This window comes from Polypterus senegalus, chromosome 9 (genome assembly GCF_016835505.1).
Source record: "Polypterus senegalus isolate Bchr_013 chromosome 9, ASM1683550v1, whole genome shotgun sequence".
NCBI classification, from domain to species: domain Eukaryota; kingdom Metazoa; phylum Chordata; class Cladistia; order Polypteriformes; family Polypteridae; genus Polypterus; species Polypterus senegalus.
In genome coordinates, this window is record NC_053162.1 from 130,813,838 (window position 1) to 130,829,361 (window position 15,524).

Here is a 15,524-nt window from a genome sequence, read left to right on the forward strand (position 1 = left end):
CTTTTAAAGATGAAGTGTTCAGTAATGCAGTTATTATTAGTGTGAACCTCTGAGGTTGTTTATCTTTATTGCATTGAGAAGGTTTGTCTCCGCCTCTAGAAGACCCATGTGGTACTTTGTGTTTCTGGTTAACAACAGCTGCACCAGATTGCTTTAAACTTCCCAAGGTACCTTTTGCAGAGCCCTCTTGAGCCCTTTTTCCTCGCTTATAGCTGCTATTAGAATCATCCCTCTCCATTTGTTCTTATTTCTTAGAGATAACAACCACCCCCCCAAATTCATTTAAAAGTTCAACTTGTTTTTCAATAAATGTGTGGCAAGTAAGCCTCATAAAGTATTTACTAAAATGAAAGCAAGGTGCTGCTTTATGTAACATACACAATTATCTTGTATTTTACCAGTTGTTAAATTGTTTTCATTGTGCAATTTAATTGTTTAGTGTATGTGCATACATATATTTTTATTTACAGTATATATATTTATATTTACATATATATATATGTATTTTTAAATTTGCATTATATATATATATATATATATATATATATATATATATATATATATATATATATATATATATATATATATAAAATAAGTATGTGTTATAAATATATAAGGGTTTTTTTGTTTTTTTTTATTAATTTCATCCCTTAGAGGTCTGAAGCAAGGAATATATTTATGAACAGAAAAATTGCTCTGAGTAAAATTGTTTGTTCTTAGTACAGAAATTCTGTTCTTTACAATAACTAATAACATGTAAAAGGGCATCGATTTGAACATAATTTGATTGAATGTAACAATGGCTGGTCTTGCACGACTACATGATTTAGCTCAGGGCATACTGAGGAGAGAGTGCTTATATCACGCTGACGTGTTGGCAGAGAGTCATGAAATGTTCATTAGTCGTTTCAGACTACCCAGACCCATTCTGGTGCATTTATGCACTGTGGCAGTAGGGGGCAGTAGTGCACCCTTGAACCCTCAGGTACAACTCCAGACACCAGGTAAAAGTGCACGACCTCTTTTATTTCTTCACACAATGTTCACAAAGCACCCTCCACACTACTCATATACAATATAATAATAACAATAATCAAACACTCCTCCTCACCCAGACACTTGCTCCTCTACCTCCCAGCTCAGCTCATTGTCTGGAGCGAGGCACCGCCCTTTTATAGCCCCTGACCCGGAGGTGTTCCTGTCCCAACAGACCACAGTTCCTTATTCCTTCCGGGTCAGGGCAAACAGTCCTTTTCTTCACCCCGGGAGCACGTCGTTCCTTCCTGTCACGTGACCGTTACGTACTCCCGGGTCATAAGGCACGACGGAGCCCAAAGGTCCCCACACAGCGACTCCTGGTGGCCCCCAAGGTATCCAGCAGGGCTGTGTAAAACTACTACAAAGTCCATGAGGCCCTGCTGGACCTCGGGGCATGATCCTGCTGTCGGGAGAGCTCCTCCTAGCGGCCTGGGGGTGAGGACCGGCATGGAAAGCCGGTAGTCCTCCACAGCACTTTTATGCATCCTGTTCTGAAAAGGACAACAACTAGAAGCCATACCATACCTGAAATCCTGCAAGTCCTGTCGACACTTTGCTTCTGGCTACCTATTTACCGCATAAAGTCACAAGTGCAGAGCTTCCCATGTACATATCCAAAGTACAGCAATGGCAAAAGTACATTCTTGATCCGATGTAGAACCCTCGTCATGTAAGTAAATACAATGCATCCGGAAAGTATTCACAGCACATCACTTTTTCCACATTTTGTTATGTTACAGCCTTATTTCAAAATTGATTAAATTCATTTTTTTCCTCAGAATTCTACATCACAACACCCCATAATGACAAAGTGAAAAAAATTTACTTGAGGTTTTTGCAAATTTATTAAAAATAAAAAGACTAAGAAATCCTATGTACATACGTATTCACAGCCTTTGCTCAATACTTTGTCGATGCACCTTTGGCAGCAATTACAGCCTCAAGTCTTTTTGAAAATAAGTTTCACCCATTCCTCTTTGCAGCACCTCTCAAACTCCATCAGGTTGGATGGGAAGCGTCAGTGCACAGCCATTTTAAGATCTCTCCAGAGATACTGGATTATGTGAATTTCCCCTTGGGATTAATAAAGTATCTATCTAATTTATCTAGTTTAGTCGGATTCAAGTCTGGGCTGGCTGGGCCACTCAAGGACATGCACAGAGTTGTCCTGAAGCCACTCCTTTGATATCTTGGCTGTGTGGTTAGGGTCGTTGTCCTGCTGAAAGATGAACCGTCGCCCCAGTCTGAGGTCAACAGCGCTCTGGAGCAGGTTTTCATCCAGGATGTCTCTGTACATTGCTGCAGTCATCTTTCCCTTTATCCTGACTAGTCTCCCAGTTCCTGCCGCTGAAAAACATCCCCACAACATGATGCTGCCACCATCATGCTTCACTGTAGGGATGGTATTAGCCTGGTGATGAGCGGTGCCAGGTTTCCTCCAAATGAGACACCTGGCATTCACACCAAAGAGTTCAATTTTTGTCTCATCAGACCAGAGATGATGTTTATCATGGTCTGAGAGTTCTTCAGGTGCCTTTTGGCAAACTCCAGGCCGGCTGCCATGTGTCTTTTACTAAGGAGTGGCTTCCGTCTGGCCACTCTACCATACAAGCCTGATTGGTGGATTGCTGCAGGGATGGGATTGTTGTCCTTCTGGAAGGTTCTCCTCTCTCCACAGAGGACCTCTGGAGCTCTGACAGAGTGACCATTGGGTTCTTGGTCATTTCCCTGACTAAGGCCCTTCTCCCCCGATTGCTCAGTTTAGATGGCCGGCCAGCTCTAGGAGGTTTCAAACTTCTTCCACTTATGGATAATGAAGGCCACTGTGCTCATTGGGACCTTCAAAGCAGCAGAAATTTTTTTGTAACCTTCCCCAGATTTGTGCCTCAACACAATCCTGTCTCGGGTCTAGATAGATAGATAGATAGATAGATAGATAGATAGATACTTTATTAATCCCAAGGGGAAATTCACATAATCCAGCAGTAGTATACTGATACAAAGAAACAATATTAAATTAAATAGTAATAAAAATGAAAAAAATAAAATTAATGTTAGCATTTACTCCCCCGGGTGGAATTGAAGAGTCGCATAGTGTGAGGGAGGCAAGACAGTGACAAAAGTCTGTCACTGAAGCTGCTCCTCTGCCTGGAGATGACACTGTTCAGTGGATGCAGTGGATTATTCATGGTTGGCAGGAGTTTGCTTAATGCCCGTCGCTCTGCCACAGATGTTAAACTGTCCAACTTTACTCCTACAATACAGCCTGCCTTCTTAACAAGTTTGTCCAGGCGTGAGGCGTCTTTCATCTTTATGCTGCCACCCCAGCACACCACTGTGTAGAAGAGGGCCTCGCCACAACCGTCTAGTAGAACATCTGCAGCATCTTACTGCAGATGTTAAAGGATTCCAACCTTCTCAGAAAGTATAGAGTGCTCTGACCTTTCTTACATAGAGCATCAGTATTGGCAGTCCAGTCCAATTTGTCATCCAGCTGTACTCCCAGATATTTATAGGTCTGCACCCTCAGTACACAGTCACCTCTGATGATCACAGGGTCCATGAGGGGCCTAGGCCTCCTAAAATCCACCACCAGCTCCTTGGTCTTGCTACTTGCTACTGACAATTCCTTTGACTTCATGCTTGGTTTGTGCTCTGACATGAACTGTCATCTGTGGGACCTTATATAGACAGGTGTGTGCCTTTCCAAATCAATCCAATCATCTGAATTTACCACAGGTGGACTCCAATTAAGCTGCAGAAACATCTCAAGGATGATCAGGGGAAACAGGATGCACCCAAGCTCAATTTTGAGCTTCATGGCAAAGGCTGTGAATACTTATGTACATGTGCTTTCTCAATTTTTTTATTCTATACTAATAAAAGGCAAAGCCCTCACTGACTGACTGACTGACTCACTCACTGACTCATCACTAATTCTCCAAGTTCCCGTGTGGGTAGAAGGCTGAAATTTGGCAGGCTCATTCCTTACAGCTTCCTTACAAAAGTTGGGTAGGTTTCATTTTGAAATTCTACGCGTAATGGTCATAACTGGAAGCTATTTTTCTCCATTTACTGTAATGGAGTTGAGCTCGAAAGCCGTGGGGTTGCGGAGTTTCGTGTGACATCATCACGCCTCCCACGTAATCACGTGAACTGACTGTCAACGCAGTGCGTAGAAAACTGAGAAGAGCTCCAAAAAGTGCTGAAGAAAACATGCATTATATAATTGAGAAGGCAGCGAAACAATAAGAAGCGAGCGACAACCATATTCATGAGTGCTGCTACTTCGGAAACAAAGCAAGGTGTAAACCTAAAGTTTAAATTAAGTTCATAGACAGGCTGCCGCTGGCGTTTGTCATGCCCACGGGTAATGCGGGATACAAGTTTAATGAGAGGACGCAGGATATAAACGAGTTTTGATCACTTTGTAACTAAGTTAAAATTGCAGGTGAAGGGCTGTGCTTATGCAAATTCCGAGAGACTGTGTTTGTGGGGGATTGACAGTTAAGGTGGGTGGGGGAGTCACGTCATCATCTCCCCTCCCATTCACCTCATTTCGCTCTGAACTGAGCTCCGCAGCTAACGCAGTAGTGATGGGAAGTTCAGATCATTTTACCGACTCGGACCTTTGAGTCTCATTCAGCAAAATGAACAAATCTTTTTTCGAGTCAATTCGTTCAATTCTCTTTCCGGCTCAGACTGCATATGTTAAGCTTATGGGGTTGTCACGTGATGAACGAACGACTCGAAAAACCCGAAGACCGAAACGGGTGAATCAATTCCAATACAGAAACTATAGGAAGTTGTGCAAAAGCGTATGCGCGACTGAACGAATCGCTCCCACGAGACGACTCGTTCTTCCCGATTCACACTAAAGATTTGTTCATAATGAACGAATCGTTCAAGAACGACCCCTCACTATAACGCAGTGTTACGGAAGCGACTTTGTGACGCTGCCACCAAATACTCACAGAAAAATCCACAAGTTAATACACACGCTGTCTCTACAGTTTCTCCACACTGAATCCTCCAGGCACTACTTACAAAAGGTTACATTGAAAATCGTGTTACGTTATTTTTAAAATGTTTCCTTTTCTTAGCACAAGCACAGCTGAGAAGCTTCGATGCATGTGCTCCATAACGCGTTAAAAAATAATGCATTTAATCACACTTTGCATTACAAGCAAAGGGGAGCTTTTGTCAATGCATGATTTCCTGGTACACCGATTACATTGATCAGCGCTTCCCAATTCATTTTACCCTTGCACCCCCTTGGTTTGAGAAGTATGAAAAAATATGAGTTTAACACAGAAAAACAGATCACCAATTGAAGCTCTATGAATAATCGATTCGCCATCAATAATTGTTTTGGTAAAGCCATACTCGGTGTAATCCTCCTTCCATTTTATAATTTTTCTGCCACTAGCCATGATTAAATGAGCGGTAAAAAAGTAAGAGCGAAGTGAGTGTGACTTATTCAGGCAGGCAGGCGACAGCTCAATAGCTCGAATTTGGATATAAGTAGGTTCTATTTAGTCGCCAGAAATATCTTTGTTAGGAATGGAAGTTGAATTTAGTCTTTAAATTTCTATGGTAAAGAAAAAGTTATGCAATGATGACTAAATTTAACTATATAAAGTCATTTCCAAATATATAAAGTCAAACCTTGATTATATAATGTCACTGTCGGAATAAATAAAGTCAAAACTTGAATATATAAAGTCAGCGTCGATATATATAAAGTCAAAACCTGAGTATATAAAGACGGCGTTGGAATATTTCTGAATATATAAAGTCAGCACTGGAATATATAAAGTCAGCGCTGCAATATATAAAGTCAAAACTTCAATATATAAAGTCAGCGTCTGAATATACAAAGTCAGCGCTGGAATATCCATCCATTTCCCAACCCGTTGAATCCGACCACAGGGTCACGGGGGTCTGCTGGAGCCAATCCCAGCCAACACTGGGCACAAGGCAGGATCCAATCCTGGGCAGGGCACATGCATCATTTTCAAAACATGAAACGAACAGTGTTTTTTTAATTTATTTTTCTGAATACGTTTTTGTTAACTTAATTCAGTTCAGAGTCATTTCAATCAATAGATTTTGACTTTCACTTTATATATTCAGGAGTGAGTTTATATACTTCGATGTTGACTTTATATAATCAGGAATGAGTTTATGTATACCGACGCTGACTTTATATATTCAAGTTTTGACTTCATATATTCCGACAGTGGAGGCCGACATTGGCATCATACCACCGAAATAATTACGTACATTAGTTTTGGTTAGCGCAGGGCAGCCGCCTACCAAATTTTGTGAAGATGGGGCCATAAATAAGAAAGTTCAACATGGCGGACGTTGTCGACCGTTATCGACCATTATGACCGTTACGTGTAGAATTTCGAAATGAAACCTGCTTAACTTTTGTAAGTAAGCTGTAAGGAATAAGCCTGCCAAATTTCAGCCTTCTACCTACACGGGAAGTTGGAGAATTAGTGATGAGTCAGTGAGGGCTTTGCCTTTTATTAGTATAGACTAGCAAAATACCCAGCCGCAGGAGAAGTAGTGTGTTAAAGAAGCAATGAAAAAGAAAAGGAAACATTTTGAAAATAACGTAACATTGTCAATGTAATTGTTTTGTCACTGTTGCGAGTGATGAGTGTTGCTGTCATATATATATATATATATATATATATATATATATATATACACACACACACACATAAACATATATATATACATATCTATATATATATATATATATATATATATATATATTTATATATATATACACACATACACACACACACACACACATATAAACAAATATATACATATACATACATATCTACATATATACACACACAGCTATTTCGCATCAGTGCAATACGCTGCTTGTTAAAACGGATAACTCCGCTCTTACGTGCAAGTCTGCGTGGATATTATGAACTATCGTATTTGTTCAAGTTCTATTTAAATTTTAAATAGAAGGAATTTTTATTTAGTCGACAGAAATATCTTTGGTAGGAATGGTAAAACAGACAGGAATATTATTCTGAATAAATCAACTCAAACCTTAAACAACTTATAATATTTTGCTCTCCATAAAATATATCCTGTCTAAATTATACAAGTTAGAAATAAAGTAAATGTTAAAAGAACAAACATTCAAATTTCTTTACTCTTATGTAATTTTATATAAAAAATAAACTTAGATTTTAAATATCCCAAAAGATTTTGCTCTCCATAAAAATATATCCTGTCAAAATTATACAAATTCAAATATGAACATGCTGCATAACAAAACCTAGAAATATAAATAAAATGTGTTCCTTTCAGCAATAACAAATCAAATCATTCAGTTGTCTTTGCTCATATGTCATTTTAGAGCTGGACGCCTGGCATCTTTTTGGCAACAGGTTCGTTTATGTTTGGTGTGAGGTTCTGTGTTGTGGAGATTCTCAGGATGGATTGCAGGTGCTCATCAGTGAGGCGACTCCTGTGTGCTGTTTTGTTAGTCTTTATCACTGAGAAGAGCTTCTCACACAGATATGTGCTACCAAACATGCACAAGGTTCGAGCCGCATGTAGACGGACTTTTTTTGTTCTTCAAAGTCACCAAAGCGCCGTGCAAACTCAGTGCGCTCAGTTTATCAGCAAAGTGCGTGTTTGGGAACACCGTAGTGACGACTTGGTTTAACATTACTTGGCAACAGGGAAAGTGGGGCAAATTGCACTGGTGCATTTGTGTCTCCCATAAAAGCAGCTTCACTTGAAATCACTTTGTGATTGTGCACGGGTTAAAACGTCCGCTGAAGTGTCAGATTCTTATTTAATTCTTCTGCTTTCTGTATCTTCTGCATTGCATTCAGGTTACCCTGATGTTTTGTCTCATAGTGCCGTCTTAGATTAAATTCTGTAATTACAGCCACATTAGCTCCACAAATGAGACACACGGGTTCAGTAAACATATACTCAGCCTCCCATCGGTTTTAAAGGCTCTATTTTTAGAATCAACTTTTCTCTTCAGCATCGTGTGAGCTAGCTTCGCAATAACTTGCAGCATCATAAGGTAGACTTGATTAACGCCGTAAGTGTTCAGCAAGGCAGCTGAAGCGCTGCATTATGGGATCTGTAGTTTATTGTGTTACCAGCGCTTCATATACCCGGCCATTAATAACAATAATACAGTATATAAAATGATCTCGGGCGGATATAATTACACGCGGGCGGATGTGGCCCGCCCTTGAGTTTGACACATATGGACTAAATAGAACTTGAAAAGATATATTTTTTAAATGTGATCGCAATTCAGATAGAGTTGGCGCACTACAGCCTGCATGCCTCAATAAGTCATCCTCCCCTCGCTCTTACTTTTTTACCGTTCATCTAATGAATACACTGAGTATGGCTTTACCAAAACAATCATTGATGGCGAATAAAGTATCCATTATTCGAGTATGTAGATCGGGATATATATATACATATATATATACCCGCGTATCGCAGCGAGAAGTAGTGTGTTAAAAAGCTAGAAAAGAAAAGTGAATATTATAAAAATAGCGTAACATGACTGTCAATATACAGTATTTGTTTTGTGAGTGTTGCTGTCATCAAGGATTTGATTATCATTATTTCTTTCAATCAGGTTCGTATTTGTAGGATGTGTTGTGTTCAAGTTACATTCCGTGTTTGTCAATCGTTGTAAAGATGACAGGTTTCATTCATCGATTCGTTTCTTACTGCATCAATAAACAGCTCGTCTTCTTCTTTATCTGAGACCTGACACACTGCATGCACGGGTTTTTTACACTGTCTTCCTTTAGCGGGACATTGACTTTTTCCACCGTGTGCTTTGTTTCCGCAGTAGCTGGATTTATGAATATGCTTGTATGTATCAGGCGCTTCATATTTTTGCTGCCTTTTCAATTGTGTAATTCGGTTTTGTTCAGTGCTCTTTGGAACTGTTGCTTTTATCTGTGCACTCGTCAGTTCACGTGAGCCGCCGGTGTACATGCATCGAAGGTTCCCAGCTGTGCTGGTGCCATCTCGTGCTATGTCCATGGCTGTATTTAATGTTACCTTAGTCCTGGCACTTAAAACTTTCTCTCGCAGTTTCGCTGAGTTTGTACCAAACACCACCCTGACCATCTCATCTTCCTCTGCATAAGCACAGTCCTTAACCCGTGAATATTTAGTGGGAGTTTTCTATTGGATTGCCGCTGACGGACGGCCTTATATGGGCAGGCACTAAATTACAAACGCCAGCGGCAGCCTGTCTATGAACTTAATTTAAAGTGTAGGTTTACATCGTGCTTTGTTTCAGTAGCAGAACTCATGAATATGGTTGTATATGTCACTTTCGCCGCTTCTTATTGTTTCGCTGCATTCTCAATTATATAATGCATGTTTTCTTCAGCGCTTTTTGGAGGTCTTCCTGGTTTTCTATGTACTGCGTGATTACGTGGAAGGCGTGATGATGTCACACGAAACTCCGCCCCCACGGCGTTGAAGCTCATCTCCATTACAGTAAAAGGAGAAAAACTGCTTCCAGTTATGACCATTACGCGTAGAATTTCGATATAAAACCTGCCCAACTTTTGTAAGGAAGCTGTAAGGAATGAACCTGCCAAATTTCAGCCTTCGACCCACACGGGAAGTTGGAGAATTAGTGAGTGAGGTGAGTGAGGTGAGTGAGGTGAGTGAGGTGAGTGAGGTGAGTGAGTGCGTGCGTGCGTGCGTGGCCTTTTATTAGTATAGATGATATTTGGAATAGTTCATTTTATGGCCTGTATAGTAAATTCTGGAAAACCTTTTGGGCACTGATGCAACATTATTAATATTATTCATAATCATTTGCATACTTTCTTGTTGTTGTGATTAGTGACCGCATTTTTTTTTCCCCGATATTGCCCAGTCTCCGCTTTTTGGTGCATGGTGGTGTTTCTTTTGTACTCCAGGACATGCAGAGGAAAGAATAGTACAGAGAGGTCAGTTCCACGCTATATGCAATCATGAAATTCAAATTTTAACAGTTACCACCCACTCAAGGACTGTCCTTTCTACATTAACGACATGTGTACCTGTTGCAATGTACATACTTCTCTCTATGCTGTGGTTCCTATTACATTGAAGGGGCACCTGATACTGATTTAGTTTGCTTTCCTGTTGCATTCTCTTTTTCTTTCGCCTTTTCTTGTAAGAAACGATGACAAAGTTCCTCTGCAAGGTGAGCAAAGAACACTCTTCTTTTCTTAGTGGACCCGTGCATGCTTTGTACAGTATATGTGCATTCATCTCTGCCAGGTCAAGCATATTGTAGCACACAGCAACTGGCCACCCACGTGCTCCTGCTTGCAGTGAATTAGCTCACACCTTCTGGTGCATGATGTCAATGCAGCACCAAGGAAAAAAAAGAAAGTGACAAATATATGTGACATTTTGAAGAAATCATTTTATGACCTTAATAGTACCAATCAGAAAACATCATCGCACAAATGCAATATTATTTGAAAATGAACAGCATCAGATCAGGTGTAAATTTATGTTGGTGGTGTTAGGGTCAGATCAGGAAGGTGGAGGAAGTGCATGAACCTTTACTGAGAGAATAAAACTAAAAAAAAGCTAACTTTTACAAGTACCATAAATATACACCCAATCTGACGCTGTTCGTTTTCAAATAATGGGCTGTAAAAGTTTCAGCATGTTCCCTATGGAAAGGCAAAAATCCAAAATTAATGAAGTTTCCTGACTATGATAAACAAAGTTCAGGAAAATAGATGGATGTATAAATAATACTGAGCAAAAGATAATGTCTATGTAAATGTCTTGCATATTAATATTGTTGTCTCCTCTCTTCTAGTTATTTACTTATTTTAATCAGTATTTTTTTTTCTTTTTCTAACTTCTGCCCCAAGTATGGGAAATTGGGGAAAAATACATTGTCTTTAGCCACTCATGTATTTCTAAAAAATGATCTTGTGTTGTACTATTTGGGTAAAATATTTTTCTGATGGACAAATTTGTGTCTTGTTTCACACAGGCAGCTCCTACCATATTACTGCTAAAGGAAAGGTCAGAGATACTGGTTCTCAAAGACGTGTTAGAGCACTTTGTAAACCTAGCTATTGTTTTGGGTGAAGGAATGTAATATTTAAAACTTATTGTTTTTGTTTTTTTGTTACCATTTAAATATTTCTGATTATTAATGTTACCATTGAGTGTTTTAGGCTACTAATCCATGTATTTTTTTCTGTTTCAGAGTACTTACTGTTTTATTGTTGCTTTCAGTCTTTTAAGCAATTATAGCTTCCCTAATTCATCATGAAGTAAATTAATGTATGTTTTCACATAGTAAAGAAACTAACCACTAGGTAGCTATCAAAGTACACCCAGGTTTTTTTTAATCTTACACAATATTTACATGTTATTTGTCTCATCCAGTGGTATATTCTAATAGTTTCCATTAAATACATGTATTTTTTTTTGTTTGTGTCCACAGTTGACCAGAACTGTAAAAGTGAGAAATTGTGGAATTGAAGTTTTTTCAGCAAAACCTAGGCTGCAATGCAGTCACCACCTCAAACTGCACCTGCTGGGGCCACTGGTCCCCCACCTTCAGGAGGAATACCAAACATTTTCCGGAGGAGTAGTCCTTATAACAGGAGGGCAAATGTACCAGTTTCAGGGTCATCTGCACCAGTGCCACCCATAACAGATCCATTTGCCTTTGGAAGGCAGACTCCTCAAAATGCTGTGGGAAATCCTCTTCCAAAAAGTAATCCTCTCACCGTTCAGAGTCAAGTTTTGACAGAGCCACCCCAGACTGTTCCAGTCCAGCATCAGATGACTTTGGATAATAAGCAAGGAATTCTGCCAGCATCAGGACTGGGAGGAGTTAATGTGTTTACAGTGAGTAACATGGTGACTCCAGTTTCAGCCATAGGGCATAATAGTAATTTACTTCCTATGCCAGTTTCTTCTAGTTTAGATTCAGGACAATGTAACTCTGTGGCAAACACTTCTATTAATGCACTTCAGATACATGATGTTAGTTCAGAAGTTTCATCTCGTGAAATAGCCTCTCTGCAAAACAGGCCTTCTTATGGACATCATACCAGAGGAGATCTTGGAGGAGATCTTGGATCTTATAACTCTATTGTCCCCAGCGCAGTACCCCCAAACTCTCAGCCTTCAGTGATAAACTGGATGCAAGACAACCGGCCACCTTCAGTTCACAATTACTTACAGCCAAGTGAGCTTCACTGTCAAAATCCTAGTGTTTCTTCAATAACTTCCTCTTTAGCAGGTGTACACTCTCAGAAACCTATCCACACTGAACACAAGTCACCAATCCTTCAACACAATGCAAGCTCTTTGCAGATTTCAGGAGGTAATGAAAAGCATGAGATTTCAGAAAAAGCAGAAGATAATAAACACCTAGCCTTCCAGCATAGCAAACAAACATTTAATTCTGACAATTATTTCTCCCAAAATATTCCAGAGCCTTGGATTAGCCAGTCTGTTAAGGACCAGTTCTACTATAAAGAAGGGAGAGCCGAAGGAACTCAATCAAATTCAGTTAATAGAATGCCAGACTATTCTGCTCAAACAGGATTTCATGTACAAGCCAACCACATTACATATGAAACAGATAAGGGAACAGTTGGAATGTTTTTTAAAGGAGATGAAATTGAAAATGAAGAAACTCTTTCCAGTGAGAGCCATGCCAGTAATGGAGTTCCTGTACCAGAACTATATGTTCAGAACCTCGGAATGTTCAGTGGTCATGTGTCGGGTCAGTTGTCAGCACCACAAGTGGGCAATGAAGTGGCACATAGTACACACCATAGCTTAGACAGTAGTGTTTCAGGTAATGGTAATTTACCCTTGTCTAATGAAGGAAATACATATTTAGATAACAGTTCTTTTACCAATGTTTCCCAAAAAGTGACTGGGATTCACTTTGATAATGTGGAAAACCTGGAATGCGTACCAAATATAGAGGTTTTGCCAAGTAAACCACTTAATGCCCCAGGTATACATCAGAGTCCTGTGGAGAACATGGGCATTGATTTAGGGCCCTGTACTGGAAAGCCTGTGTCTGGCATTGCTGACAGTTTTGAAGCTGGCCCTAACTTGGAGACACCAGATTCAGTACCTCATACCGTTAGATCTGAAAGTGTTTCCTCAGGCTATAGTAATGTAAGTCATAGCAGTAACTCCAACTGTCGAAGACCTCAAGGAGTAGTAGGAACATTTATTCAGCAGGAAGTTGCAAAACCTACTGAGGAAGTGTCTCCGAACTATTTTGAACAAATTGACACATCACCTTCTGCAGAGTTTATTGAAGAAAATGGCCCTAATGGTGTATATCACAAAGAACTTTCTCAGCCTTCTACACCCAGCCCTCCTAAACCAACTGGTACATTTCGGGCCAGTGCAAATAGCTCCTTTGAACCAGTTCGCTCTAGGGGAGTAGGAGTAAAACCTGCCGAGATTGATAAAGCTCGATTGGTAATGGAAAAATCACAAGATACTTTTGTGTCTGATGCCTCACCTGGGAACCTTGAGCATCCTCCTGATAACCTGGAAACTCTGTTCATGCCTCATCCACTTTCATCTACTGCAAATACTAAGATTGGTTTGGAAAATGTTCAGATGGTGCCTGATAAAAGACCCTCAAACAGAGCAAATGCTACACGTTTGAAATGCCAGAGTCCTGCCACTACACTTTGGGCCCAAAATGAAATGCCAGTTTTAGGAGCCAATATTCTCCTTGTTCCAGCAGCCCCTGCGGTGCATCATAGTTTAGTTAAGCAGCCAAGTACAGAAGTTATTCAGCCACCAGAAGACGGTCCTTTGGAACATCAGCTGGAACAGCAAGTTCAAGCCCAGGATTCTCTGTCTTTCAAACCTAGGACAACTTTAGAGAATTTGGAGAACCCACCAACCATAGGGACTGATGAATACTTGAAGCAGCATCCAAATGTGAGTTATGCAAGCCTATTAATCCCTTCCCCACCAGCTGATTCATTTAATAATCAAACCCATTTGATTGCCCAACCTACTCAAAATTACACTCTTGCTCCATCAAATAATTGTCCAGTGTCTGTACCTAATCAGAGTAATAAAAATTTATTTGATTCATTAAATCGAAGCGCAAATGAACTGATCTTGCCTGGAGCAAGCGTGGCACCCATAGCCAATTCAGGTCAGACAGGTTTAAGTATAAATTCATCTCTGCCTAATAAACAGTGGCCACAATTTTCTGTAACTTCAAATCAGCCTGGAATTACCAGTTCTCAGCCAGCAAACTTGTCAGTTCAAACCCTCCCAGGTCAGGCTCCCCTTAATTTAGCTCAAGACAGTCGATCAAATGAGAAAAGGTCTCCAGAAAGTGCTTCTTTTGATCCATCTACAAGTTTATCAAATTCTTCATCTGATCCCAGCTTGCTTCAGGTTCAAAATGTAAATCCTTCGTTTTCTGAGAGTAACACACAGACACAGACTATTGTTACACATCAGGTTTCCTCTAATTATGAACTTCTTGATTTCACTATGCATGCAGTCAATCAAAGCAGAAGTTCATCTCAATCGAGTCAGTTACCTGCTACTGGTTCTCACCCTTCAACATCTGCTTCCGTAGGCATGAAGCAGGAAAGTCAAGCCATTAACGCTTCAGATTTTTATCTCCAGGTTACCAAAGATGCTAAATTGTCAACAGTGAGTGGAATAGAACAGAATGGACAACCAAAGCTACTGCCAAGTCTGCCTTCTCAACAGAATACTGTTAACAGTTCCCAACCAACAACCAACATATACCACCAGTCACCTCCTCCAGCAGTTTTTCATGGAAATGATGCACAGGATGGAAAGTCAGTAACATCTAATAAAAATTATCCACCAGTGCACCTTGTCCCAAAAGAATCTCTTGAAAGTGAAGCTTCTGATCCTCAATCAAGATATGAAAATGCTGCACCTAAAGTTCCACTGAATCCCATGTATGTTCCTCCAGGTGCTGATTTGCAGACCCAGTCTTTTAATTCTTCTCTGCAGTTTCCTCAAGTGTCACGCCCAGGCCCTTCACATACACCACAGCAGATGTATGGACCACCTCCACAACAGCAGATTTCAGGTTATGGATATTATGGTGGTGGTGCTTATCCTGATTATTCAGGTGGAAGACAAGGGCCCTATCCATCCCCATACCCACTTGACCCAAGGACTGCTCAAGCATATTATAAGGTACTTTATCACTTCTTTTTCTTTTTAAATTATTATTTAAAACAAATGTGATTTATAATTATAAGGTTATTGATTGATTTATAAAGAACAAAACACATGCATATACATTGAACATTTATATAATAGATTTTGCACATAAACAATATTTATATTTTGGAATTAATTTAATTGAAATAGTCCTTATGAAAAGAAACATTACAGAAGAACTACCTTTAGCTAACCTATGA

The 15,524-nt window shown here is 39.9% G+C and overlaps 1 protein-coding gene across 5 annotated transcripts in view; it reads left to right on the forward strand.

The window, feature by feature from the left end:
* Positions 1–15,524, forward strand: part of sec16a (SEC16 homolog A, endoplasmic reticulum export factor) — a 219,458-nt gene that overhangs the window by 25,564 nt on the left and 178,370 nt on the right. For 4 of the 5 annotated variants that reach the window (XM_039763857.1, XM_039763859.1, XM_039763860.1 and 1 more), the window contains exon 2: positions 11,552–15,297. In XM_039763857.1, the coding sequence (XP_039619791.1) occupies positions 11,617–15,297 (3,681 nt within the window). In that variant the 5' untranslated portion in view covers positions 11,552–11,616. The remainder of the gene's footprint in view (positions 1–11,551; positions 15,298–15,524) is intronic. The other variant, XM_039763861.1, reaches the window with a different exon arrangement.